Raw genomic sequence first — 26,965 nt, forward strand, 5'->3', positions numbered from 1 at the left:
AATTCTAAAAATGCCATAACAATTTAAATTGGCTTCTTAAGTTTTTAATTTTTTTTTTTTTTGAGAGAGAAAGAGAGCAGGGAAGGGGCAGAGGGAAAGAGAGAATCTTCTTCTATTTTTAAAATGTTTATTCATTTTTGCCTCTGTCCTTGGCTCCTTGCATAGGTCGTTCCTTCCTTCCTGCTTTGCCCTTACCATTTGCGGTATGCCTTAGAGCCTCCGACCCTCCTACACCACCCGAGGCTTCAGGAAGCCGCCCCCACAATAGAAGAGGAAAGCTGGAGGGAAAAATTCCTGGATTGAACCTCAGTGGCTGAAGGTGAGAAGAAGACAGCCCTGGAAATGTGTGACAATTGTGTGACATTTTTGTTGCACAAGGAGGAGGACCATACCCTAAGAAATGCTCTTCGTTACATGATCATGAAGAACCCAGAAGTGGAATTTTGTGGTTACACTACAACCCATCCTTCAGAGAGCAAAATTAATTTATGCATTCAGACTTGAGGTGCTCTTCCAGCTGTTGAGCCGCTTCAGAGAGGCTTGACAGGGCTTGTGAATGTCTGCCAGCATGGGCTGGACAAATTTGAGGCCAGCATAAAGGAATATAAGGATCAACAAGCAAGCAGAAATGAATCCACATTCTAGTCTCTTATGCACTGTTGTTGCTTGAGTTGTTAATGTTAGCCATTCTGACAGGTGGGAGGTGGTATCTCATTGTGGTTTTGATTTGTATTCCCCTGATGATGAGTGATGTTGAGCATTTTTTTTTAATTTTTTTTCAACGTTTTTATTTATTTTTGGGACAGAGAGAGACAGAGCATGAACGGGGGAGGGGCAGAGAGAGAGGGAGACACAGAATCGGAAACAGGCTCCAAGCCATCAGCCCAGAGCCCGACGCGGGATTCGAACTCACAGACCGCGAGATCGTGACCTGGCCGAAGTCGGATGCTTAACTGACTGCGCCACCCAGGCGCCCCGAGCATTTTTTAATGTACCTGTCAGTCACTTGGATGTCTTCTTTGGAGAAGTGTCTATTCATGTCTTTTGCCCATTTCTTCACTGGGTTATTTGTTTTTTGGGTGTTGAGTTTGATAAGTTCTTTATAGATTTTGGATACTAACCCTTTATCTGATATGTCGTTTGCACATATTTTCTTCCATTCTGTTGGTTGCCTTTTAGTTTTGCTGATTGTTTCCTTTGCTGTGCAGAAGCTTTGTATATTGATGAGGTCTCAGTAGTTCATTTTTGCTTTTGTTTTCCTTGCTTCTGGAGACGTGTTGAGTAAAAAGTTGCTGCAGCCAAGGTCAAAGAGGTTTTTGCCTGCTTTCTCCTCAACGATTTTGATGGCTTCCTGTCTTACATTTAGGTTTTTATCCATTTTGAATTTATCGTTGTATATGGTGTAAGAAAGTGGTCCAGGTTCATTTTTCTGCATGTCACTGTCCAGTTTTCTCAGCACCACTTGCTGAAGAGACTGTCTTTATTCCATCGGATATTCTTTCCTGCTTTGTCAAAGATTAGTTAGCCATACATTTGTGGGTCCATTTCTGGGTTCTCTATTCTCTTCCATTGATCTGAATGTCTGTTCTTGTGCCAGTACCATACTGTCTTGATTATTACAGCTTTGTAATACATCTTAAAGTCTGGGATTATGATGCCTCCAGCTTTGGTTTTCTTTTTCAAGATTGCTTTGGCTATTCGGGGTCTTTTCTGGTTCCATACCAATTTTAGGATTGCTTGTTATAGCTCTGTGAAGAATGCTGGTATTATTTTGATAGGGATTGCTACCTACCTGTGTTCTTTGAAGAATGTAAATTGCATGAGTATTTGTCTTTCCAGTGTTCTAATGTTTCTTTTTTTTAACCTTTTTTAAAATGTTTATTTTTGAGACAGAGAGAGAACAAGCAACTGGGGGAAGGGCAGAGAGAGAGAGTGGGGGGACAGAAGATCTGAAGCGGGCTCTGCACTAACAGCAGAGAGTCCAAAATGAGGCTTGAACTTGCAAATGGTGAGATCATGACCTAAGCCAAAATCAAGAGTCTGATGCTTAACCGACTGAGCCACCCATGCATCCCCTAATGTTTCCATTCACATTACAAAAGTGCCTAAGTGCCTGCAACTGAGTATTTGCTCAGGGTACAGCGGTAGAGCTGTGAATAAACAGAACACCTCAGTTTCTTGTCCATTTTTAGTAATCTGGCTACTATAAATGTTCACTTCTTTTCTTCCCTCCAAGGTGGTATTGCTTAATATTTTCAAGAAAAATAGCTCTCCTAAAAATTCTCTAACATCTTAACTTTCTTCAGCATCCCCTGGTATTTTCCCAGAGCTATTTCTAACACTATCTCTAAACTGCAAAAACATTATTACTGGGGCACCTGGCTGGCTCAGTCAGAAGAGCATGTGACTCTTGATCTCAGGGCTGTGAGTTTGAGCCCCAAGTTGTATATGGAGATTACTTAAAAGAGAACCTTAAAAAAAAAAAAAAAGAACAAAAACATTATTACTAATTTTCTGAATTTGCATTTCCAAACTACTCTTCTGAAATAATCTCAGTTCCCCATGCACAACTGTACCTGCAATCACTGGAATATCATAGTCACTTACCAGTCAGGACATGTCATCATGGGGGTCAATTACACCCTTTATCTGGAGGTTCAGATACTCTGCATCAGACATTCTGCAACTGTTAAAGTTGTAGCCACTGACCCAAACTAAAATAGCACTAAGGTTGGTCTTTGTTTGAGGTAGATGTCACTTTGCAAAATAGAATTGAGTGTATCTTAGAACACTGAGTAAGAATACTAGGTAGTTAAAAATGGGCAGGACACAATCACTGACCCTACAGGCAAGGAACAAATTTTCTGTGGGAACCAGGGCAGAGATCCTGTTTATTCTGGCCTAACATTTCTCTTTATTCCCAGTCACGGCCCTGTGTAGTTTTTTCCCTTGCTCTTAGTCAATCATAATAGAACTCACAAAGTGATGACAAAAGCATCAGCTACATTCATTTGAAGAGGAGTAACATACTGCCTTCAGCTATGCGTGGATTATTTTATGTCTGAATGGTTCTATGGAATGATAGGACCATTTAGATCACTGGATTTGGGAACATCTCATTTCTGGGAAGAGGCTGGCAATCACGGAGTATGAAATTATGCCTGTTCATCGCAGTTCACAAGGAGCAAACTCCTTCTCCCTCTAGGTTTCCAGCATCCCTTGGAGAGCAGCCTGGCCAATGCTCAGATCAGAATGGAGAAAACCCTCGCTGCTGCCTCTAGGGATCCGCCAACTACATTTTCCAGAAGACCGTGCGCGGAATTGGGCCAATGGAAGCGTTTCCGCGGGAATTCATCCCGTAGGGGCGGGACTTCCGGCCTCCTCCTTGTGGCGGCCATTTTGCTGCTCTCGGGCGTGCCGGGGCGGGACCGAAGTGACGGAACTGTCAAGGCTCAGGAGTCGTTGTCCCCACGGCGGAGAGGCGGGTCCGCGGCTCGGCGACGACGCCGCCCGAGTTGTCCCGCGGCGGGGGTCTGCTCCTCTTTCGCCGCTCTGGGCCCCGCTCCGCCCACAGAGTCCGATGGCGGCGGCCGCGCGCAGGGACCCGGCTCAGGTAAACGCGAGGCCCCCGGACCCTCCCCCACCCAGACTCCCGAGGCCCGAGCGCGGGGCACCTGCTCGCGTCCCTGCGGCCCAGGTCCGGTGTCCGGGCCGGGGAGGCGCTCGTGGGCGGGGCCCCGTGTCTGAGCGCCGGCGTGATGGGGTGCGGGAGCGGGCTGCAGGGGGCGCCGAGGGGGAGGATTCGGGGGTGTGGGGTCTGCCCTCAGGGACACGGTGTGCGGCGGGATCACGGGGGGACTGGCGAGCTGGGGTGTGGTACCTCAGTTCTGAGGGCGCTGGAGGGTCGTGAACCGAAGAGGGACACGGTCCGTGTTTGGGTGTGAATAGCTTTCCGAAAGCTTCTCAAGAGAGAGGTGAAAGGGGGTGATGAAGACAAGGAGGCCCCGGGAGTGCCGTTCTTGTCGAAGGTCACAGAGCTGGTAGGAGGACTGAGGCACCGAGGTTGGTCATCCCGAGGTCCCTGGGTTCCAGGGCCGGGCGGGATGCAGGGGAGGCCTGACCTGGTAGAGCCCAGCCCTGGTTGCCTTCACTCAACCACAAGTTCTGAAGGTTGTGAAAGCTCATATGGCACCTGCGCAAGTCCCTCACTGATCTTGACATCGCCAGTACGGTGTCCAGGATTGTGGTGTCCTGAGCCCCTTCCCTTGCTATTTTTCCAACGGCTGGGTGTGGGGTCCCTGAGGATACCCCAAGCCGAGGCTCCGGAGTGCAGGCCAAGGGTTACATATAAACAGGTGTGAGAAGCTATCCCAGAAATAGATATCAGAGTGTGCAAGTGCTTGGACAGGTACGACCTGCGTCCATTCTCCCCGTGGGGAACAAAGCAGAGGGTCAAGGATCAGGCCTGTAATGTGGCTGTTGAGAATTTGGGCACCTCTTTCGGAGGCAATGAGAGGCTTGGATAAGAGGGGGAGGGGCTGGTCTTACCAAAGTCTTAATGGGCCCTTTCCGGTTGTAGAAAAGATAACAGACCTTGGGGGTAGGGGAGGAGGCAGGGAGCCCGGGAGGAGGCAGCTGCTGCAATCCAAATGAGTGCTGATGAACCAAAGCAATGGCCATAGGGGTAGGTGAAAAGTTGGACTCTTCCTTTTTTAAAAGAAGGGTAAAGTAGATTTTTTGATGTTGTAGGTGAGGGAGAGAAAAAAGTCAGGGATGACCCCAGGGATTTTGGTCCTAGCAGCTGAAGGGATGGAAGTTTCATCACCTGGGGTGGGGAGGTTGACGGTAGGTTAATTTTCTTTGGGACTGCCAGGAGTTTCGTTTGGTCCTGTTACGAGTCCTGTTAGGAGATATTTCAGGGCACAGCTCGTGGAGACAGCAAGTGAGTAGCTGGATTTGCCAGTCTGGAGATTTGGGGAGGAGGTACAGGATGAAGACATCCAGAAGTGGTGGCTGTTGTGTAGACCAGAGAGGAGCTGTGGACTATGTTTAGGTTGGGGAATGCAGGTCATTGTGACAGTGCCTTAGCTGGCCAAATAGAGGGAGGTGCATGATGAGGAGTGATTTTCTGGCTGTGCACCTGATCAGGGTTGCTGGGCACACAAACACCGGTGAAGCAGAGACATGGGAGAGAGGATGATCTGGCAGGTGATGAAGGCTCCTGTGGAGTGGAGGCCATGGAGGCACGGGAGTAATTGAGACAAGAGGACACTGAGGCCAGGCTCCTGCTTACTCACTATTGCAGTTTCACGGGAATTTTGTGGTGAGCTTCGGTGGGGTTTGTGGTGTTCAGTCTTGATGGTGCATAGATCTGGGGCAGACTTTCAAAAACGGTGGCTATCGGACCAGGATGGAACTGTGGGTCACACTTTAGGAAGTGTGTAATGTAGGTTATAGTGGTAATGCTGTTAGCTGGTCAGAAAGACTAGGGTGCATGCTGAGAGGTGCTTCTCTTGCTTAGCTCCTGGTTGACATCCTAAGTATGAGAAACACAGGCGATAGGGAGAAATGATGGTGTGAATGGTGTGGGAGAGAGGATGATCAGGGAGGCTAAAGCTTCCATGGCACAAGTGGCTACAAGATGGCTTCGGAGGAGTAATTGAGGCAAGATGACACTGAAGGCAGGGCTCCTGCTAATTCACCACTGTATGGATTCACCAGAATTTTGGGGGGGGCTTTGATGGGGTCTGGGGTGTTCGGGTCTTGCTGGTGGATAAGATCCGGTAAATGTAGTCCTTTGTGAGAGTCATCATGCCTGGCTGGGGTTTTAAGGAAGGTTGAGTGGAGAGGTGGGGAGTTGTGACCACTGAGACGACAGCAAGTCCAGCACAGAAGTGGAAGTGGGCCATAGCCATCTAAAGCATATGTGCTTCTGGGCGGCTGACACTGAAGCAAAGATCAGAGGCACAGAGGAGGACTTCAAAGCAGAATTCAGGGCTTTGCCCAAAGTAGAGTTTGTGGGAGTGCAGCTGTAGGGACTGGAGATGTGAGAGAGGAGAGTCTGCAGAGCAGTGTGCACATCAAGAAGAAGTGTGTGCTCAGGGCCACAGGGCCCTGGTATTGGAGGCTGAAGGGTACAGCATGAGCCCACATTTCAGTGTGTCTTGGGAGTCGCAAAATGGAGGCCCTAGGGAATTGTATGGTTGGGACCCTACAGGCCAGGATGAATTTGGATGACATCTCTGTCTCCCTGCCTGATGTTGCTGAGGGCTGAACTCAGTGAATAAAGAGACCCTGAGGATGGGGGGGGGGGGGGGGGGGGGGGGAGGGGCGGTGCTAGTGGCACATAGGCCTGGAATTCTTGGAGTGGGGAGCTCTGGAGGAGGAGGAGTGTGGGGTAGATGTATGGTGAGATGGATTGTGGGATCTCAGAATGTTCATGGTTTCATCTGTCCCCATCGTAACAGGATAGTGTGTCCTTTGAGGATGTTGCTGTGTACTTCTCCTGGGAGGAGTGGAGGCTCCTTGATGAGGCTCAGAGATGCCTGTACCACGCTGTGATGCTGGAGAACTTTGCACTTATATCCTCACTGGGTAAGGCCCTCCCCCTCCCCAGTGGCCTGAACTAGGTCCTGTTCTCCCTCAACCCATCCCTTCTCAGTCTCTCTTACATGTGGACCATGGGCACTGTGGGTTCTCAGCTTTCTGGGTAGTTGCCATGTCGATAGGGCTGGTTTGTTTGCACTGCCGTCTTCTCCCCGCCCCTGCAGCCTCAGTACCTGCTATACTAAAACCCTCATAGGGAAGGATTCAAAGTTAGTCGATTTTTAGTGACCATAATGGATTCCACCATGCTTGCTCTCTTCGTTTGGGTCAGTGAGTACAGATCCATGTCACTTCTGTATCCCAGGGGTTTTGTTTGTTTAAAGTTAGCTCTACAGCCTTGGGTCTTGAACTTAGAATTCTGAGATCAAGAATTGCATGCTCTACTAAGTGAGCCAGCCAGGCTCCCCTGTTTCCCAGGTTTTGATCCCTTCTTTTAGCTGACATGTCTTCCTCTCCTTGTGCTGGGTTTGCAGACATTGTCAGACTACTTAGCTGAATCACAGGCTACTTTTCAACAGACTCCTGCAAGGTTTGTACTTTAGGTGTATTTTCTTTTTCCCTCCGGCCTTCTGGAGATACAAAATTATATATATTCAAGTGTACACTGTAGTGATTTGATATATGTATACACTGTGATATAATTTCCACAATTGAAGTTAATTAAATATCCATTCTTATAAAATTATTACATTATTTTTCTGTATGAATGCCTAAGATCTACTTTTAGTACTTTCAGTAAATTTCAAGTATACAGCATCATTATTAACTGCAGTCACCATGCTGTATGTTACATTTTCAGAACTTTTCATCTTATTACTGAACGTTTGTACCATTTGACCAACATCTCCCCATTTCCTCCACACCCCAGCTTCTGGCATTCTATAGGCATACCTTGGAGGTATTGCTGGTTTGGCTCCAGACCACTGCAGTGTAGAAACATCACAATAAAGCAAGTCAGATGAATTTTTTGTTTTCTTGGTGCACGTAAGTTATGTTTGCATTATTGTAGTCTATTAAGTCTGTCATAGCATGGTGTCTCAAAAACAATGTAGCTGATTTAAAAATAGTTCGCTGCTGTCATCTGAAATTGCAGCCAGTCATGTTTTTGTTGGTGAAGGGTCTTGTCTTGATGTTCATGGCTGCTGACTGCCCAGGGTGGTTTGTAAGGTGAGTGGCTGTGGCAGTTTCGTAAAATAAGACAACAACAAAGCTTGCTGCATTGGTTCACTCTTCTGTTCATGAGTGATTTCTCTATAGCATGCGATACTGTTTAATAGCATTTTACCCACAGTGGAACTTCTTTCAGAACTGGAGTCAGTCCTCTCAAACCCTTTTGCTGCTTTATCAGCTAAGCGTATGTAATATTCTAAATTCCTTGTTGTCATTTCCACAGTCTTAACATCTTCACCAGGAGTAGATTTCATCTCTTTGATTTTTTTTTAAATTTTTAATGTTTATTTATCCTTGAGAGACAGAGAGACAGAGCATGAACAGGAGAGGGGCAGAGAGAGAGAGGGAGACACAGAATCGGAAGCAAGCTTCAGGCTCTGAGCTGTCAGCACAGAGCATGACATGGGGCTCAAACCCACGAACCGTGAGATCATGACCTGAGCTGTCGTCAGATGCTAAACCGACTGAGCCACCCAGGTGCCCCTGTTTGAATTTATTTTATTTTATTTTGAGAGAGAATGAATGCATGTGTGGGCGAAGGCAGAGAGAGAGAGAGAGAGAGGGAGAGAAAGAATCCCAGGTAGGCTCTGCTCTATCAGTGCAGAGCCCATGAACTGTGAGATCATGACCTGAGCTGAAATCAAGAGTCGGATGCTCACCTGAGCGACCCAGGTGGCCATGTTTTGAATTTTTAAAAATTTTAATTCCAGGATAGTTAAATACAATGTTTTTATATTTTCTAAATTTTGTATTCCATCTCAGTAAACTACTTTCTTTGTTCATCCATGTAAAGCAACTCCTCATCCATTCCATTCAAGTTTTATCATGAGCTTGTAGCAATTCATTCATATCTTCTAGCCCCACCTCCAGTTCTGTTGTCATTCCCACCACATCTGCAGTTACTTTCTCTAAGGAAGTCTTGAACCCTTCAAAGTCATGGTGAATCCTTTCCAGAAGGTTTCTATTTACTTTGCCCAGATCCATCAGAAAAATCACTGTGGGAGCTCTGTCTGGTTTTACAGGATGGTATTTCTTAAAAATAATGCTTGGATATCAAAATTATTCCTTGATCCATAGGCTACAGAATGGATGTTGTGTTAGCAGGCATGAGACATTAGCTCATTGTACATCTCCATCAGAGCTCACGGGTGCTTTGTCACTAAGCAGTGATATTTTAAAAGAAAGCACTACGTCTCAACAGTGGGCTTAAAATATTCAGTAAGCCATATTATAAGCAGATGTGCTGTCATCCAGACTTTGCTGTTCTATTTATAGCACGGGCAGAGTAGAATTCCTAAGGGCTTTTCAGAATGATACGTGAGCCTTGGCCCTAACAAGCTTGACTTTTCCAGCTATGAAAGTGCTAGATGGCAATCTTGCAGTAGAAGGCTGCTCGGTCTGCATTTGGAAAATCCGTGGTTCAGTGTCACCACCTTCACGAACGATCTCCGATCTCTGCTAGGGCTACCAGAGCACTTGCTGCAGCTTCTGCGTCAGCACCTGCTGCCCCACCTGGTCCTTTGCTGTTAGGAGACGGCTTCTTTCCTTCAGTGTCACGAGCCAACCTCTGCTAACTTCAAACTTGTGTTCAGCAGCTTCCTCACCTCCCCTGGCCTTCATAGAAGGGAGAGAGTTAGGGCCTTGCTCTGGATTAGGCTTTGGCTTAAGGGAATGTTGTGACTGCTTTGAGCTTCTGTCCAGAGCACTAAAACTTTCTCTGTATCCGTAGTAAGGCCGTCCTGTGTTCTTATCATTTGTGTGTTCGCTGGAGTAACATTTTTTTTTAAAAATAATTTATCCTAATTAAAAATATAACGTTTATTTATTTTTGAGACAGAGAGAGACAGAGCATGAACGGGGGAGGGTCAGAGAGAGAGGGAGACAGAGAATCTGAAACAGGCTCCAGGCTCTGAGCTGTCAGCACAGAGCCCAACGCTGGGCTTGAACTTACAGACCGTGAGATCATGACCTGAGCCGAAGTTGGACGCTTAACCAACTGAGCCACCCAGGCGCCCTATCCTAATTAAAAATATATATATATATTTATTTATTTTTGAGAGAGAGAGAGAGATAATGTGAGTGGGGGAGGGGCAGAGAGAGAGGGAGACACAGACTCTGAAGGAGGCTTCAGGCTCTGAGCTGTCAGCATAGAGCTGGATGCGGGGCTCGAGCTCACGAACCTCGAGATCGTGACCTGAACCGAAGTAGGATGCTTAACCGACTGAGCCACCCGGGTACCCCTGGAGTAGCACTTTTATAAATGCTTGTTTATTTTATTTTGAGAGAGAGAGAGAGAGAGAGCAAGCATGTGGAGGAGAGGCAGAGAGAGAAGGAGAGAGAATCCCAAGCAGGTTCTGCACTGTCAGCACAGAGCCCGACTCGGGGCTCGATCTTATGAACCATGAGATCATGACCTGAGCGAAAATCAAGAGTAAGATGCTTAACCATGAGCCACCCAGGGGCCCCTGCATGTTTTGTTTTGTTTTGTTTTGTTTTGTTTTGTTTTGTTTTGTTTAATTCCAGTACCATAATATTTTGATTACTATTGTTTTCTGGTATAGTTTGAAATTACAAATGTGATTCCTCTAACTTTGATCTTTGTGATCAAGATTTCTCTATTTGACGTCATTTGTGGTTCGAATTTTAGGATTCTGGTTCTGTTTCTGGTAAAAAATCCCACTGGAATTTTGGTAGAGTGTAGTGAATTTTAGGTTGCTTTATGTAGTAGAAATATTTTAATAGTGATTATTTCAGTCCACAAACATGGGATATCTTTCCATTTATTTGTGCCTTCAATTTCTCTCATTAATGTCTTACAGTTTTCATTGTACATATCTTTCATCTGCTTGGCTAAATGTATTCCTAAGTATTTTATTTCTTAAATGCTATTGTAAATGGAATTGATTTCTTAATTTCTTTCGAGATATTTCATTGTTAGTAATGGGCATATCTGATTTTTGTATGTAGATTTCTTATCCTGTAAATTTACTGAGTTGATTTATTCATTTTGACAGTTTTTTGGTGGACTTTTTGTGGTTTGCTTTATACAAGATCTATGTCATCTACAAACAGTTTTACTTCTTTTCTGATTTGGATGCCTTTCTTTTTCATCTCTGATTGTTCCAGGTAGGACTTCCAGTACAATTTTGAATAGCAGTTATGAGAGTGGACATCCTTGTCTCATTCCTGATCATAGAGTAAAAGTTTTTACCTTTTCACTGTAGAATGTGCTTTTAGCTGTGGGCTTATATGTGGCCTTTGTGTATTGTGGTGTATGTCTTCTTTACCTAATTTTGGGGAGTTTTATCATAAAAGGATTCTGAATTTTGTGAAATGCTTTTTTTTTTTTTTTTTAATATTTGTTCATGTGATCATATGAGTTTTGGCCTGTGATAAATATCACTTGGTCACAGTTTATGATTCTTTTCATATACTGTTGAATTTGGTTTGCTAGGATTTTGTTGAGCTTTTTTACAACTATGTTCATTAGAGATGTTGGCCTGTAATTTTGTTTTCTTGTAAGGTGCTTTGGTGTCCTAATTCTAGTCTTCTAAAATGAATTTGAAAATGATCCCTTCCTCTTCAAATTTTTGGAAGAACTTGAGAGTTTAATCCTTCACTCAGGTACCACCTCATGCCAGTCAGAGTGGCTACAATGAACAAATCAGGAGACTAGATGGTGACGAGGATGTGGAGAAACAGGAACCCTCTTGCACTGTTGGTGGGAATGCAGACTGGTACAGCCACTCTGGAAAACAGTGTGGAGGTTCCTCAAAAAATTAAAAATAGATCTACCCAATGACCTAGCAATAGCACTGCTAGGAATTTACCCAAGGGATACAGGAGTGCTGATGCATAGGGGCACTTGTACCCCAATGTTTATAGCAGCACTTTCAACAATAGCCAAATTATGGAAAAAGCCTAAATGTCCATCAGCTGATGAATGGATAAAGAAATTGTGGTCTATATACACAATGGAACTACGTGGCAATGAGAAAGAATGAAATATGGCCTTTTGTAGCAACGTGAATGGAACTGGAGAGTGTTATGCTAAGTGAAATAAGTCATACAGAGAAAGACAGATGCCTTATGTTTTCACTCTTATGTGGATCCTGAGAAACTTAACAGAAGACCATGTGGGAGGGGAAGGAAAAAAAAAAACGTTAGAGAGGGAGGGAGCCAAAACATAAGAGACTCTTAAAAACTGAGAACTAACTGAGGGTTGATGGGGGGTGGGAGGGTGGGTGATGGGTATTGAGGAGGGCACCTGTTGGGATGAGCACTGGGGGTTGTATGGAAACCAATTTGACAATAAATTTCATATTAAAAAAAAAAAGATGTTGATAGAAATCTTGTGGTCATGACCTTTTCTTTGTTGGGAGATATTTGATTTCTGAATCAATTTCCTTGTCATTTGGATTTTATGTCTTACAATTCAGTGTTGGTAGGTTGTATGTTTGTAGGACTTTATTCTATGTTATCTAATATGTTGGTGTATATAGTTCATAGTAGTGTTTTATGATCTTTTGTGTTTCTGTGCTCTCGCTTGCAATTTCTCCTCTTATATTTCTGCATTAATTTATTTGAGTCTTGCCTTTGTTCTAAGTCTAGCTAAAGGTTTTTCAAGTTTCTGCTCAGAAAACCAGCTCTTAGTATTGTTTATCTTTTTCTTTTTCTTTTTTTTTTTAATTTTTTTTCAACGTTTTTTTTTATTTTTGGGACAGAGAGAGACAGAGCATGAACGGGGGAGGGGCAGAGAGAGAGGGAGACACAGAATCGGAAACAGGCTCCAGGCTCTGAGCCATCAGCCCAGAGCCTGACACGGGGCTCGAACTCACGGACCGCGAGATCGTGACCTGGCTGAAGTCGGACGCTTAACCGACTGCGCCACCCAGGCGCCCCTATCTTTTTATTTTTCTAGTTTCTATTTTATTTTTGGTCTGATCTTTGTGTTTTCCTTTGTTTCTCTAACTTTGGTCTTAGTTTGTTATTTTTCTAGTTTCTTAAGGTGTAAAGTTAGGTTGTTTCTTGGAGATCTTTTCTTTTTTTAAGAGCCGGCATTTATTGCTCTAAACTTTTTTCTTAGAACTGACTTTTCACATTCTATATAGATATTTTTATGTATGTATGTATGTATTAATGTTTGTTTATTTTTAAGAGAGAGAGTGTGAGTGGGGCAGTGGCAGAGGGGGACAGAGCACCTGAAGCAGGCTCTGTGCTGACACCAGAGAGCCCAATGTGGGGCTTGAACTCACAAGCTGCGAGATCATGACCTGAGCGGAAGGAAGACACTTCAACTGAGCCACCCAGGTGCCCTCCATATAGATACTTTTAAATGTTTATTTTTATCTTAGCGTGAGCGGGGGGAGGGGCAGAGACAGAGGGGGACAGACATTCAGAAGCAGGCTCTGTGCTAACAGCATCAGACTCAATGCGGAGTTTGAACTCATGAACTGTGAGATCGTGACCTGAACCAAAGTCAGACACTCAACTGACTGAGCCACCCGGGCACCCCTCACATTCCATAGATTTTGTTTCCACTTTTGTTTTTCTTAAGATACTTTTTTATTTTGCTTTTGATTTATCCTTTGGCCAACTGATTTGGATAGGCATCTGTTGTTTAATGTCCACATATTTGAATTGTTAAGTTTCCTCATGTTACTGATTTCTAGTTTCATCCATTGTTAGGAAAAGGTACTTGACAGAATTTCAGTCTTCTGAAATTTGTTAAGACTTGTTTGACATGTGATTTATCTTAGAGAATATTCTGTGTCACTTGAGAGTGTGTATGCTGCTATAGTGAAATGGAATGTTCTATATATGTCTTTTCCATCCATTTGGATGAGAATGTTCAATTCAGATATATTCTTATTAGTATGTTTTGTCTGGATATCTGCCTGTTGTTGAAAGAGGGATATTGATAATTAATATCTGATTGCTGTCTTTTCTGTCTTCAGATCTAGTCGAATTTGCTTAATACTTAAATTAGATGCTTTGTGTGATGCATATATACATAAAATTCATGCATTCTCTTTATGATTTCATTCCTTTATCATTATGTAATGACCTTCTTTGTCTCTTGACAGTTGTTAACTTAAAGTCTGTTGTATCTCCTATAAGTATAGCTACCCCTATTCTGTTTTGGTTTCTATTTGTGTGGACTATCTTTCTCAATTCCTTCACTTTCAGCTTCTGTGTGTCCTTAAGGCTGAAGTTACTCTAGTGTTGGCAGCATATAGTTGGGTCATGTTTTGTTTTGAGTTCAGCCACTCTGTCTTTTGATTGGAGAATTCTATTAGGACCTACTGTTGCCATGTTAATTATCGTCTCAGAGTGTTGTAGTATCTTTCTTCTTCATCTTTTGCTGTCTTCCTTGGTGATCTGATGATTTCCCGTGGTCTTATGCTTCCATTCCTTTCTCTTTTGTATCTCCTATAGGTTTTTGCTTTGTGGTTACCATGAGGCTTACATAAATAATCTTGGGGCAGCTGGGTGGCTCAAGTCTGAGCGTCTGACTCTTGATTCACATCGTGATCTCATGGTTTGTGGGTTTGTGCCCCGCATTGAGATCCACACTGACAGCACAGAACCTGATTGGGATTCTCTTTCTGTCCCTCCCCCCACTCACATGTGCGTGCTCTCTCTCTCTCTCTCTCTCAATAAATAAACTTAACGAAAAAAAGAATGCCTCATCAAGAATGATGAGATAAAGTGAGGTGAATGATATAGGCATTGTGACATAGCATTAGGCTACTAGAGACCCTCTGAACTGTTATGATGAAGGAGGATCATTTACTTTTGCAGCTTTTTTTTTTAAGTTTATTTATTTTGAGAGATAGCATAAATGGGGAAGGGCAGATAGAGGGAGAGACAGAATCCCAAGCAGGCTCTGTACTGTCAGCACAGAATCCAATGCAGGGCTTAAACTCACAAACTGAGATCATGACCTGAGCCGAGATGAAGAGACGCTTAACTGACTGCACTACCTAGGTGCCCCCATTTGCTTTTGGACCATGGTTGACCATGGGTAAGTGAAACCATGGAAAGTGAAATGGATGAGGGACTCCTGTATTTTGACTATGACTATATAATTGCATTTACCAGTGTATTCTATATTTTCATGTTACTAATTAGCATACTTTCATTTCAGCTTGAAGAACTGTTGTAGCATCTTCTGTAGGGTACATCAAGTGGTGATAAACTCCCTTAGCTTCTGTTTGTCTGGGAAAGCAGTTCTCCTTTATTTCTGAATGACAACTTTGCTAGTAAAGTATTTTTGGTTTGCAGTTTCTTTGTTTCAGCATTTATAGAACACACCATGCCACTCTCCTAGTATTCAGTGTTACAGCTAAGAACACTACTCATACCCTAATGGAGGTTGGGGGGGGGGGTTCCCTTGTGTGAGTTCTCTTCCCACAGCTTTCAAATTCTCTGTCATTATATTTCGATTTTTATTATATAGTTGACTTTTTTTTTTTTTTTAAGAGCGAGAAGGCACAAGTGAGCAAGGGGCAGAGAGAAAGAGAGAATCCCACGGGCATAGAGAGAGAGGGAGAGAGAATTGGGGCTCACCTGGGGTTCATGCTCACCTGAAGCAGGGCTCCAGCTCACCCGATACAGGACTTGAACTCACAAACTGAGATCATGACCTGAGCCTTCTTAACCGAAGCCACCCAGGTGCCCCATATAGTTGACCTTTGAACAACACAGGGGTTAGGGGCGCTAACCCCCATGCAGCCAAAAATGCATGTATAACTTTTGACTTCTCCCAGAACTTAGTTACTATTAGCCTACTCTTCACCAAAGCCTTACTAATAACATAAATTAACTCATATTTTGTACATTATACATCTACTGTATTCTTACATTAAAGTAAGCCAGAGAAAAGAATATGCTAAAATCATAAGGAAGAGTAAATACATTTATAGTATTTTACTGTATTTACTGGAAAAAGTCTGCTTATAAATTAATCCACACAGTTCAAACCCATGTTGTTCTTAAGGGTCACTGTAATGTGTCGTCTTTTTTTCTTTTTTCTTTTTTTTTTTAAAGATTTTATTTTTAAGTAATCTCTGTATCCAACATGTCTTGAACTCATGACCCCAAGATCAAGAGTCTCATGCTTTTCTGACTGAGCCAACCAGGTGCCCCTGTAATGTGTCTTGGTAAAGTCCTCTTTGGTTTGAATCTTTTTGGGGACTTATGAGCATCATATACCTGTATGTTCATGTCTGTCCCCAGATCTGAGAAGTTTTCATCCATTATTTTATAATCTGTGACTGTTTAAATCAGATTTCTGTCCCTTTCTGTCTGTCTGTCTGTCTTCTCCTTCAGGACCACCATAATGCAAATATTGTTTTATGATGTATAATCCACACAGACTTTCCTTATTCATTTTTTTGGTTGTCTTTTTTCTAATTTGAATAATTTCAAAAGTATCTTCAGTTTCAGATTTTCTTTTTTTTTTTTTTCTTTTCAGATTCATTCTTTTGATTGATCAGGTTAGCTGCTGATTCTCTCTTCTGTATTTTTTTGTTGGTTTCATTCATTGTATTCTTCACCTTAACTTTTTTTATTATTAAATTTAAATTCCAGTATAGTTAACATACAGTGTTATATTTGTTTCAGGTGTACAATATAGTATGCCATAATTTGTTTGGTTCTTTTTTATATTTTTGTATCTGTCTGTTGAAAATCTTTTGTAATTGTTTTCCTTATTTCATTAAATTGTATTTTCTTGTAGCTCAGTGAACTCCCTTAAGACAATTATTTTGAATTCTTTGACAGTTCATAGGTCTGCATTTTGTTAGGGTGATGGATAAATTACTGTGTTCCTTTGGGGGTGTTCTGTTTCCTTGATTTTTTTGTGTTTCTTGTAGCCTTGCATTGATGTCTGTACATTTCATGGAGTAGTCACTTCTAGACTTTACAGAAAGATTTTAGTGGGGAAGATCTTTACCTGTGTGTGGCAGTTCCCACTACAAGATGGCCAAGAGGCTTAGTGTCTGCAGCTCTGTCATCTGAGATCAATGTTAGAAAGATTGCAGGAGTCCTCAATAGCTAAGGCTCTGTGTGTCCACAGTAGTAGAGAAACACTTTCTCCCACAGGAAGTATTTTGGCCATGGGGTTCCCATCTAGATGCCCAGTCCAGCTCTTGGGTGTCTTCGTGGTGGTGGTAGCATTGGTGTCTGACGTGCAGGCACCTGTGGAGCAGGTACAGGTCTGGTTTCTAGGGTGTGAACTGACACAGTTCTAGGGTCCCAGATGCCAAATAGTCTCCAGCAGTGTTGAGTGTGCTATGTGAGATGCGGTTGGACACTGAGCATTGATGGAACCTGTGACAGGAGCATGGGTACATTTAGACAGTGTCTCTGGGTTTTGAGGAGCTGGCTAGCCCACAGTGGCCATGGCTTTGGTACTTGAGGCTTTGGGCACTCAGGTGACAGCCATGGAGTCAGGTTATGGAATATGGGTAACCACGGAGCAGTTGCATCTCTTGGGTCCAGGGTGTGTGCGGGTTTGATGTGAGTGCCAGCTCTGCTCCCGGGGTGGAGCAGTAGCTCCTTTTTTGGCAGAGGCGGCAGCTCAGTTATTATTCCCTGGCAGGTCCCCATGGTGTCAGCTGTCGGTCATGTTAGTGCAGAAGCTGCCAGGGTCTTCTGCACAGCAGACATCTGGGGTCCATGTCTACAAACACCTGGACACTTCTGCTGTGTAACCTGTGATAGTCCACAGCTGTAGTGGGACTTGTTGAGGTTCACAGCAGTGGCTGCTGGGGTCCCCTGTAGAGTAGGCCACTGCAGAATGCAGTGGCATCACCCCTTTGGCTGACACATATAGTGCCCACCCTTATTTTCTGTCTCTCCAGGTGTCTTCACTAAGCCAGTGTCCCCATCGATCCTTTTTGTGGTTATTCTCCTTTTTGTGTGCTCCCTTGTGTTGCTGTTGTGTCTTAATTGGACTTTTTTAAAATATTTTTTTAATGAGTTAGAGAAAGCAAGAAGGGGAAGGGCAGAGAGAGAGGTAGAGAGAGAATCCCCTGCAGGCTCCACGCTGTCAGTGCAGAGCCCAACGTGGGGCTCAGTCCCATGAACTGTGAGATCATGACCTGAGCTGAAATCAGGAGTCGGATGCTTAACCAACTGAGCCACCCAGGTGCCCCTCTTGTTAAAAATGTTTTAAAATTTTCATTTAAGTCCAAGGTTGTTAACATGTAGTGTAATAATGGTTTCAAGAGTAGAATTTAGTGATTTATCACTTACATATAACACTCAGTGCTCATCCCAACAAGCATCCTCCTTAATGCCCATCACCCATTTAGTCCACCCTTCGCCCACCTCTCCTCCAGCAACCCTGTTTGTTCTTTGTATTTAAGAGTCTCTTATGGTTGTCTCCCTCTCTGTTTTTATCTTATTTATTTTTCCTTCCCTTCCCCTATGTTCATCTGTTTTGTTTCTCAAATTCCACATATGAATGAAATCACAGAATATTTGTCTTTCTCTGACTTATTTCACTTAGCATAATATACTCTAGTTCCATCCACATTATTGCAAATGGCAAGATTGCATTCCTTTTGATCACTGAGTAATATTCCTCTCTGTGTGTGTGTGTACACATGTATGTACATACGTACACATGCCACATCATCTTTCATTAGTCGAAGGACATTGGGTTCTTTCCATAATTTGGATATTGTTGATAGCCAGCCGCCCCTCTTAATTGGACTCCTAAGCCTGCTAAGGTCAAAGGCTGGTTTCCTCTGCTGTCATGCTGACATCATCTACCTTGCTCTTTTTTCTAGGCCTCTTGTGTGCTGGACAGCCCTGGGACAGGGCTGGCTATTCATTTGTCCTGTTTTTCCCTTAGGACTTGTATCATCCATGTCCCATGTAGTTGCTCAGGGCTTACAGAGAAGAGTCCTTGCGTATTACAGGATGGACATGACTCCAGATGTGGCAAGGTGGACTCAGCGGGGGAAGGGATGGGCTGGTCCTGGTGAATGGCTGGAGAGAGTGTGCCATCAGGGATGTGCTCAGATTACACCAGAAACCTGTCTTTATTCACCCCCACTTTTCATGTCATTTCCACTGGCCGCACTTCATTACTACCTTTTTCTTCTCTGGTTTGACACTTTGCCAATTTCTTGGTTCTTCTCATCGTTTCTACTATGACTTTCAGTGCAGTGATGATCATCACCTCTCTGACTCCTCATCTCACCCATTTCTCTCAGTGTTCTTTCTGTGTGCTCCAGCATTAGCCATGAGATATTCACGTGTCCTTACAATGACATGGAACAGCAGCTAATCTGTTGCAGCTGGATTTTAGTGGGCTTGGATGCATGCTTCTACTCAGCATCTCATCAGCAGTGGCAAAGGTCCTGCCAATAACCGTTGGCAGAGAAACGAGTTGTAGTCTTCATCTCTCTTCCTTGTCTCATATGCTGTCTTTGTTTCCTTCCCTGGTGGGTTATCCACCAGTCTGTGACCTTAGGATCCCAGTAATGCACAACTGAATTCCAACTCCTGTGTCTGGAAAAGCATCCCATAAACTTGTGCCTACACGAGACAGGTGCATATGCGTGACGGGCTTACCCCTCACTGTAGTCACCATGTATTTCATGAGAGTTTCTTTGCGTTCAGGTTGCTGCTGTGGAGCAGAGGATGCGGAGGCACCCCTTGAACAGAGCGTTTCTGTAGGTGTGTCACAGGCCAGCACGCCCAAGGCAGCTCTGTCTTCCCGGAAGACCCACCCCTGTGAGATGTGTGGTCCGGTCTTGAGAGACATTTTCCACTTGGCTGAGCACCAGGGAAAGCCAAGCAGCCAGAAACTGTTGAGGTGTGGGGCATGCGCAAAACGATTTTATTTCAGCGTAAACTTTCAGCAGCAGCCAGAGCAGCACACGGGAGTGAAACCATTCAGAAGCAGTGTGGACAGGACCTCTTTTGTGAAGAGCTGTGGATTCCATGATTCAGGAAAGCCCTTTACCTGTGGAGAGATTGAGAAAGACTTCCTGCCTGGCTCGGGGCATCTGCAACAAGGGGCCATTCATACTGGAGAAAAGCTAAACACAATCAGCCAGTGCAGGGCAACTATACAGGGCAGAAAAAGTCATTACACCTGGGGAGAATGCAAGAAAGCCTTCGGTCCCAAACACATGCTTTCTCAGGACCAGTGTTTTGTGTGCAGTGAATGTGGGAAAACATTCAGGTACAAATCTTCATTTGTTATCCACCAGAGATTGCATACTGGAAAAAGGCATCACGAGTTTGATGAATGTGGAAAATCCCTTCGGCAAAGCTCAACCCTCAGTCAACATGGAAAGACTCACTCTGGATCCAGGCAATACAAGTGCAGCAAATGTGGGAAATCTTTAAGCCACAAATCCGTTCTCATTCATCCCCAGCGATGGCACGGTGGAGAAAACAGTTATATGTGTGGTGAATGTGCAAAATCTTTTAGTCAGAGCTCAGTGTTGATTCCATGTAGAGTTCAAACTGGAGAAAGGCCTTATAAGTGTGGTGACTGTGCAAAATCTTTTACCTCTATCTCTGCCCTAAGTTATCATCAGAGATCTCACACAGGGGAAAGGCCCTATGAGTGCAGTGAATGTGGGAAGTCTTTTATCTCTAGGTCTGACCTCCGTTATCATCAGAGAGTTCATTCTGGAGAAAGGCCTTATGAATGCAGTGAATGTGGGAAATCCTTTATCACTCGTACTGCTCTCCGTTATCATCACAGGGTTCACACTGGGGAGAGGCCTTATGAGTGCAGTGAATGTGGCAAGTCCTTTACCCGAAGAAATAACCTCATTATACACCTACGAGTTCACTCAGGTGAAAGACCTTATGAGTGTAGTGAATGTGGGAAATCTTTTACCTTTAGTTCCAGCCTGCGTTATCACCACAGAGTTCACACTGGAGAAAGACCTTATGAGTGTAGTGAATGTGGGAAATCTTTTAACAATAGGTGGACACTCATTCGACACCGGAGAATTCACACAGGAGAAAAGCCGTATGTGTGCAATAAATGTGGGAAATCTTTTACCTGTAGCTCCACCCTCCAGTATCATCATCGAGGTCACCTTGGAGAGAGGCCTTATGAGTGCAGTGAATGTGGGAGATCTTTTACTACTAGCTCTGCCCTCCGTTATCACCAGAGAGTTCACACTGGAGAAAGGCCTTATGAGTGTAACGAATGTGGGAAATCTTTTATTTCTAGATCTGACCTCCATTATCATCATAGAGTTCATTCTGGAGAAAGGCCTTACGAGTGTAGTGAATGTGGGAAATCCTTTATCCGAAGAAATAACCTTATTTTACATCAGAGAGTTCACACAGGAGAAAGGCCTTACAAGTGTAGTGAATGTGGGAAATCTTTTAATAATAGGTGGACCCTGATTCAACACCAGAGAGTTCACACAGGAGAAAAACCGTATGTGTGCAATGAATGTGGGAAATCTTTTACCTGTAGCTCCACACTTTGTTACCATCAAAGAGTTCATGAAGGTAAAAGGCCATATGAGTGCAGTGAATGTGGGAAATCTTTTACCTCCAGTTCTACCCTCCGTTACCATCAGAGAGTTCACACAGGAGAGAGGCCTTACAAGTGCAGTGAATGTGGGAAATCTTTTACCTTTAGTGCCAGCCTTCGTTATCATCACAGAGTGCACAGTGGAGAAAGACCTTATGAGTGCAGTGAATGTGGGAAATCCTTTAAGGATAGATCACAATTCAATAAACACCGGAGAACTCACACAGGAGAAAGGCCTTATGAGTGCAGTGAATGTGGGAAGAGTTTTAGCCAAAAATCTTCCCTGTCAATACACCAGAGAATTCATAATAGTGAACGGTCTTATGAGTGTAGTGCTTGTGGGAAATCCTTTACATCTATCTCTGGCCTTGGTTATCATCATAGAGTTCATAGAGGAGAAAAGCCTTATCAGTGCAGTGAATGTGGGAAATCTTTTACCAACAGCTCCATACTGATTCGACACCAGAGAGTTCACACAGGAGAAAGACCTTATGTGTGCAGTGAATGTGGGAAGTCTTTTACCAGTAGCGCTACCCTCTCTTACCATCAGAGAGTTCATGCAGGGAAAAGGCCTTACGAATGCAGTGAATGTGGGAAGTCTTTTACTTCCAGTTCCACTCTTCGTTATCATCAGAGAGTTCATGCAGGAGACAGGCCTTATGGGTGTAGTGAATGTGGGAAATCTTTTATCTCTAGCTCCAAGCTACGTTATCATCAGAGAGTTCACACTGGAGAAAGGCCTTATGAGTGCAGCGAATGTGGAAAATCCTTCAGGGATAGTTCCCAATTCAGTCAACACCGGAGAGGTCACACTGGAGAAAGGCCTTACGAGTGCAGTGAATGTGGGAAATTTTTTACACGAAAATCTACACTCTCTCAACATCAGAGAGTTCACACTAGAGAAAGGCCTTAGGTGTGCGGGGAATGTTCAATTTCCTATCCACTGTAACAACTCTGGAGGGAGCTTTGAGGAGTCCTCTATCTGGACTGAATCTCAGACATCTAAACATGCTCAGTGGGGAGATCCCTTGTAAGTTTCATTGAAATGGTAAGCTTGTGTAAATATGTTGCACTTTCCATACTGTTCAGGGCTGTTTCCAGATTTAGGTCACAGCTAGATCTTGTGCCCAAAGCCTGTTCTCCTCTACTGCCTGGCAGGTCCCCAAGGTGTGCATTAGTTCACCACCACAGTGTGTTCAGGGAGTCTGACCTTTGTTCTCTCATGAATTGGAGCAAATTAGGAGTAACCTGAGCCCTTAGGGGTCAGCTTCCCCATCTCCTTGACTACCTTCAGTCTGAACCTGAATCATTGATGACCCAGAGAATATGAGTTTGGCTGGCAGCTTGCAGAGAATAACTACCTTTTTCAGGGACATGATGGTCTCCTGTGATACTTGTGAGATGTTTTTCCAGTTTCCAAGTCACAAACTTGAGAGTGGTCTGCTGCACATTGCTTTGGCTTAAACAATAATCAAGGCCCTTTTTTTTTTTAATGTTTATTTTTTAGAGCGAGCACACACGAGTGGGAGAGGGCCAAGAGAGACAGAATCTGGAGCAGGTTCCAGGCTCTGAGCTGTCAGCACAGAGCCCTGTGTGGGGCTCAAACCCACAAACCATAAGATCATGAGCTGAGCCAAAGTCAGACGCTGAACCAACTGAGCCACCCACGTGCCCCTTGAGGCCTTACTTTTTAAATCCTTTTTAATCTTGAATGTTCTACTTACTCTGTGGGGTAGTTTATAAACAGATTTGGGCTCAACAGCCATCAGAGGGTGAACTTTTTAGGAGTCTCAAATTGTCCATGCCTGAGGAGGGAGAGGATGATGGCAGAAAGTAGCTTGCAAGCCTTGACCAAATCTGTATCACTGCCCCACAACCTCTGAAAAACTGCAGGGCTTTCTGGTTTTCATTTGAGGTCTGGATGCTTTGTGTTTTAGGAGTCTCAGTGATGACCCCAAGCAGGGGACAAGTGTGAGACCCTCAGAGGCTTTTGAAAGCAGCATGAATTTTTCACTTATTCAGAGGAGCTATCACAGGGGATGTCAGTACTGTTGAGGTGTTTTCTTCCACAGCTCTGCAAACAGCCATGTGCCCTGATGTCCACAATCCATTGGGCCAGGGTCACTGGTTGTAAGACCACAGGCATCTGGGGAAACCAAAATTCATAAAGAAACACTGGCTTAATAGGGAGTGGAGGAAACTGCAGCCAACTTGATGGAATGTGCCTCTTCTAAAAATGTGTCCAGGGAAGTTTCTGTGACCATGACTTTGCAGGATCAGTGTGTACACAAATCTCAGGACCTCCGGGCACATTTATCTTATGTAGCTAAAGTAATTGTCAGAGAAAAAAATAAAAAAATAATCAAAAGGTTTTGTGGATTCTGTGGTGTTTGCCTCAAAGCCGTTATCACACAGACAGGAAAATAAAAAGATAAAGGAGGATCTATATTCCTGGGATGTGGAGCATTCCTGTTGACTTGTATGGAAATATTCTTCACTGTTCTCCACATTTGCTGCCACTGAGGTGATACTCCCATAGGCGTGGGGAAGATTGATGGAGTCAATGTGCCAAACAGGTTGCCAAACCTGTTTTCCAAAAAGAGTGGGACAGTCTATCTTGAGCTTTATTCAAGATATAGCCTACATGTACTAACCTGCATATATTTAAAGTATAATTTTATAGGTTTTGACATAGTTCTGAACCTCTAAAGCCATCATCATAGTCCTGATAATAACCATATCTGTCACAGTATGTTTACTTAGGTCCTTTTATAATCCTTGCATCTCCCACCTCTGTAGGTAACCATTTGTTTCTCCTACAATAGATTGAGTTTATATTTGGAATTTATATGTCACAATTACTTTGAGACTCATCAATGATACTATGTGAGTAGTGGGTTTTATTCGTTTTTGCCAAGTAATATTTTTGGATATACCAGTTTATCCATTTATCAGTGTACGAGGATTTTTTTTTTTCTAGATTTTGACTACTGAAGATAAGGCTAGTATAAACGTTAGTGCTCTCTATGTGAATGTATGTTTCCTTGATCTTCTGTCAGTAACTTAGAGTGTAATGTCTGGGTCACAGGGTAGGTAAATGTTTTACTTTTGATTCTACATTTTGCATCTTCCCAGCAGTGTCTCAGAGTTCCATTTCCTCTGTTTGGCCAATCATTTTAATTTTAGTCCTTTTAATAAGTTTTTAGTGTTATCTCACTTTCTGTTTAAATTGCATTTCTGTAAGGATTCACAATGGGCATTTTTTTCCAACGTTCATTTGCTATCTACATCTTTGGTAACATGTCTGCACATATCTTTTTCCTATTCTTTGAGCTTTGACTATTTCCTTTAAGAAACAGGACAGTGAAACAAGTGTGTATGTGCACAATTCACAATGGGATGGACACTTATGCTGTACCCTTTTAAATTTTTTCTGCATTATTAACATATTCTCCATCACATTCTTAAGTCCAGTCATTGAGGAATACAATAAAGCCTTTCTTTGTAGTGGTTTACCCATTTTCCTGCTTTATCACCATCGGTGACCATTGGTTGGTGGGCTGGAGCAGGTGGGCGATAACATTGCATCAGGATGGGCTGGGTTAGACTTTGAGTCCCAAAACCTGGCGGGGCGGAGGGTGGGGTGGTGGTGATGTAGAAGTCATTGATCACACTCCCCAGGTCCTGGTCCAAGCTGCCTATGTTTAATTCTTGGATTCCTGGCCATAATAAAGACCCACAGGCAAATGCGCCCATTGGGGGCCTCAGTTTTCTCGTGTATAATGGGGATTAGGAGCTGCGCCACCCCTGGTCCTTTGGAAGATGTGAAGAGCTGTGTCCATTCCTGTATAGCTCCACCTGTAGGGGGCATCCTAGGGCCAGGCACCTGTAGCTCTCCCAGTTACCACCAGACGCCTATGCTCCCACGTGTGTGCTGGAAAGAAATGGGGCGTCTCAGAAGCCCAGAAGCCCCTGATCCAAATCAGTCCCCAAAACCCACCTGTAGGGAGGAGGGTCTGCACAACACCAAGGTCTTGGTGTGGATTCCCCAGCTAGGAATATCTGAGCAACTAGCTAGGGCCCCCTGAGCCTGTTTGCTGACTATGACATAGAAGCGATGATGGGGTTTACTTGAGCTCCTGGGAGCATCAATAAACGTAACAAAACACTGAGCACTTATGCCGGAATCCCGTAGGACTTTGAGCTTGTATATGATGTTTTATATCAAGTTTTTAATATAAATATTTCCATAACTTTCCTTTTCACAGTTCTCTCACTGTGCTTAACTCTAATTTATTGGCATTTATATTGCATTAGTAATACCCTAGTTTTGTTCGTTCTATAGAGTGCCTCATAAATCAATGTTTACTGTAGAACTTTGACTAATCCATCTATATATGACCTAGTTTATTTTCTCTTCTGAATCACTCTATAACTGAAGCCAAGAGCATGCTTGTCAATTGGTGGATTCTCACAGGAATATTGTGATTCATTTTCATATATACTGGGAGAGCTCTTCTTATGGGCCTCTACTTGCCCTAACTGCTGAATTAATTCTCCTCATACCCTCTTAAAACAAATTCATGATACTTAAATGCAAAATGATGAGTACTATTATAAAGGTGTGTTATTCCACACCAGAGATTCTTTTCATAGTTACCTCCTGGGTTCATTAAGGATCACTTTTTTTTCTTTCCTAAAAATTCAATGCAGGTTTTATTTAAAATTTATATTGTTTAATATGATGTAAACAACAGATGATAGTTGGAAAAACAAAAAGCATTCTTATTTTAATGAATATTCATTTGAGTGCACTGGAAAGCTTCCAAATACATTTTTTAAAAATTCAGTGAAATGTGGCTGGTAAAAGTGTAAGTGATAAAGTATTAAGTATTCTATAAGTTTTCTACAATTAGGATGTTTTTGAAACATTTAAAATTTTTAGTCTACTTTAGCTCTGAATGGGTTAAAGGGACGTTTTTAAATCAAAATGAAATCAAAATGAAATTTCTCTATAGGTGTGTGTGTGTGTGTGTGTGTGTATCTCCATATATTGGATAGTTTCAACAAAAATTGTTTTAAAATTTTGCCTAATATTTTATGGCTTGTGTGAATACTGAAAATATCAGTTCTGTTTTACATTCTGTGTTATTTTTGTGATTAATTTTTTAGTTGTATTTTTGTATTTTGCATATATTTTTATTTTTAAAAAGTGAAAAGCATATTTTGTGGCTTTAAATTGAGATCTTGTTTTGTAATGACTTGGACATTTGAAACAATTTTTTTAATGTTTATTTATTTTAGAGAGACAGAGTGTGAGCAGGGGAGGGGCTGAGACAGAGGGAGAAACAGAATCCAAAGCAGGCTCCAGCCTCTGAGCTGTCAGCACAGGGCCTGACGTGGGACTTGAACTCACCAACGGTGAGACCATGAACTGAGCTTAAGTCGGACACTTAACCGACTGGCCACCCAGGCACCCCATGACTTGAACATTTCAAGTGCAGTTTTGTTTAAAAAATTTTTAAATAATCTTAGGTTTTTTGTTTTCATGTTAGGATTGGTGCAATTAATTTTCTATTTGAACTGAGATATAAACTGAGATTTTTTCCTTCTCATTTGCAAAATCCATCTTAATATTTATTTCATTATTTTCTCTAC

General features: G+C 43.1%; 1 protein-coding gene across 1 annotated transcript; it reads left to right on the forward strand.

Moving 5' to 3' along the window:
* Positions 1–3,380: 3,380 nt before the first annotated feature.
* Positions 3,381–24,822, forward strand: LOC122493685 (zinc finger protein 418-like). Its single transcript, XM_043598199.1, has 3 exons — positions 3,381–3,613; positions 6,468–6,594; positions 19,417–24,822. The coding sequence occupies exons 1-3, from the start codon at positions 3,581–3,583 to the stop codon at positions 22,218–22,220; spliced, it is 2,964 nt and encodes a 987-aa protein (XP_043454134.1). The 5' UTR covers positions 3,381–3,580; the 3' UTR covers positions 22,221–24,822.
* Positions 24,823–26,965: the final 2,143 nt, after the last annotated feature.

The sequence above is a fragment of the Prionailurus bengalensis genome, chromosome E2, assembly GCF_016509475.1.
Source record: "Prionailurus bengalensis isolate Pbe53 chromosome E2, Fcat_Pben_1.1_paternal_pri, whole genome shotgun sequence".
Lineage (NCBI taxonomy): Eukaryota > Metazoa > Chordata > Mammalia > Carnivora > Felidae > Prionailurus > Prionailurus bengalensis.

What these genes read in the sequence shown, in the direction of transcription:
- LOC122493685 (XM_043598199.1), top strand. Translation starts at nt 3,581, where the DNA reads ATGGCGGCGGCCGCGCGCAGGGACCCGGCTCAG. An exon ending in CGCGCAGGGACCCGGCTCAG is followed by an intron (nt 3,614 to 6,467) that starts GTAAACGCGAGG and finishes CCATCGTAACAG; the next exon opens with GATAGTGTGTCCTTTGAGGA. An exon ending in TGCACTTATATCCTCACTGG is followed by an intron (nt 6,595 to 19,416) that starts GTAAGGCCCTCC and finishes CTTTGCGTTCAG; the next exon opens with GTTGCTGCTGTGGAGCAGAG.